The sequence below is a fragment of the Corvus brachyrhynchos genome, unplaced genomic scaffold, assembly GCF_000691975.1.
Source record: "Corvus brachyrhynchos isolate BGI_N302 unplaced genomic scaffold, ASM69197v1 scaffold479, whole genome shotgun sequence".
Lineage (NCBI taxonomy): Eukaryota > Metazoa > Chordata > Aves > Passeriformes > Corvidae > Corvus > Corvus brachyrhynchos.
In genome coordinates, this window is record NW_008240089.1 from 50,975 (window position 1) to 52,842 (window position 1,868).

Here is a 1,868-nt window from a genome sequence, read left to right on the forward strand (position 1 = left end):
TGACAAGCTGCACTGCTGTCCCCATGGCACCGTCTGTGACCTGACCCGCGGGCGCTGCGTGTCCCCCGCTGGTGACACCGATGTCCCCCTGCGCACGCCCTTCCCTGCCTGGAAGCGCCAGCCCCCCGCCCCAGGTAAGGGGTGTCCCCTCGGGGTGCCCTCGCTGTCCCCACGGAGGGGACGTGGTGACACCGCATGTCCCCTCAGTGGCGCTGCGCCAGGTGCTGTGTCCCGATGGCCGCTCGGCGTGTCCCGATGGGGCGACCTGCTGCCAGCTGTCCCCAACACGCTACGGCTGCTGTCCCCTGCAGAACGTGAGTGCTGGCACAGCCGTGGGCACCTGGGGATGGGCACAGCTGTGCCAAACCTCCTGTGCCCAGCACCCCAAATCAGCCACCCTCACTGAGCACCTCAAACCAAGCACCCCATACCAGACACCCAAATTCTGGGCACCCTCCACCAAGCACCCCTGGCCAGGCAGCCTGTGCCAGGTACCCCAAACCAGCCACCCCTCACTGGGCACTAAACCAGGCACCCCACACCCCCAACACACACCACTCACCCCATACCATGCAGGTGCCCCATCCTGGGCATCTTGTCCCGATCATCCCACACCAGACACCTCTTGCTGGGCATCCTGTGGTGGACACTGGGCCCTGGACACCCCACCCTGTGCCATGTCCCCCATACCAGGCACCCTGCACTGCACCCTAGGCACCCTGTGCCATGCTCCCCCCATGCCATGTCCCCCATACTGTGCACACCCTGTCCCCAGGGTCCCTCTCACTCTATATCTCTGCCCCCAGGCCATGTCCTGCAGTGATGGGCAGCACTGCTGTCCGCAGGGCACCTCCATGCCATGCCCCCCATGCTGTGCACTCCCTGTCCCAATCCCCAGGGTCCCTTGTCACCCCGTGTCTCCCCCCAGGCTGTGTGCTGCAGTGACGGGCAGCACTGCTGTCCCCAGGGCACCACCTGTGACCTGATCCACTCCACCTGCACCTCCCTGGGGGGCTCTGCACCCCTGGCAGCACTGCCCACAGGTGAGACCCCCCCCCAGGGGGCAACCAGCCCCTGTCCTGTCCTGGGGAGGGGATACCAGCCCTGAGTGTCCCCTGTCCCCAGCGCATGACATCAAGTGTGACGAGGAGACAAGCTGCCCCAATGGGAACACGTGCTGCCGGCTCAGCTCAGGGGCCTGGGGGTGCTGCCCCCTCGAGCAGGTACAGGGGGGTCCCCTGTGCCCCCCAGGACAAGCAGATGTCCCCTGTCCCCTGTGGGTGGGATGAGGGCAGCTGTGTCCCGTTCCCCTGAGAAGGACACAAGGGTGGGGGTTCCTTGTACTCGCCCAGGACAGGATTTGATGTCCCCTGTCCGTCTTGGGAGGGACAAGGAGGGGGGGTCCCCTGTGCCCCTCTGGGACTGGAAGATGTCCCCTGTCCCCCAGGAGGGCTCCCACTCCTTGGTGTCCCACAGGGATGGGGGTGACAGCGAGACCCTTTGACATCCCCCAGTCAGACCCCCTGTCCTAACTGGGACCACTTTGGGGCTCCAGTGGCAGGAGATGGTGAAGGGACCTTCCCGAGTCCCACTGAGGGGGGAGGTCAAGAGTGATGAGGGGGTCCCCATATCCCCCGTTCTCCCTGCTGGGGCGGGGAATGGGCAGGAGGGGACACATTTGTCCCCCATCCTGTGGAGCTGGTGGTCCCTGGGGGGGTCCCCTGTGCTCAGCCCCCCCCTCTTTGCCCCCCAGGCCGTCTGCTGCCCCGACCACGTGCACTGCTGCCCCCAGGGCTACACCTGCGACCCCGAGGGGGGCAGCTGCCTGCGGGGGGGGGGCACCCGGCGGCCCTGGGGGGGCCAGACCC

At 66.9% G+C, this 1,868-nt stretch overlaps 1 protein-coding gene across 1 annotated transcript in view; it reads left to right on the forward strand.

Annotated features, from left to right (window-relative positions):
- GRN (granulin) overlaps window positions 1–1,868 on the forward strand; it is a 7,889-nt gene that overhangs the window by 1,045 nt on the left and 4,976 nt on the right. The window contains exons 3-7 of the mRNA XM_017744743.1: window positions 1–134; window positions 208–314; window positions 929–1,043; window positions 1,126–1,223; window positions 1,754–1,820. Coding sequence (XP_017600232.1) covers window positions 1–134; window positions 208–314; window positions 929–1,043; window positions 1,126–1,223; window positions 1,754–1,820 — 521 coding nt within the window. The remainder of the gene's footprint in view (window positions 135–207; window positions 315–928; window positions 1,044–1,125; window positions 1,224–1,753; window positions 1,821–1,868) is intronic.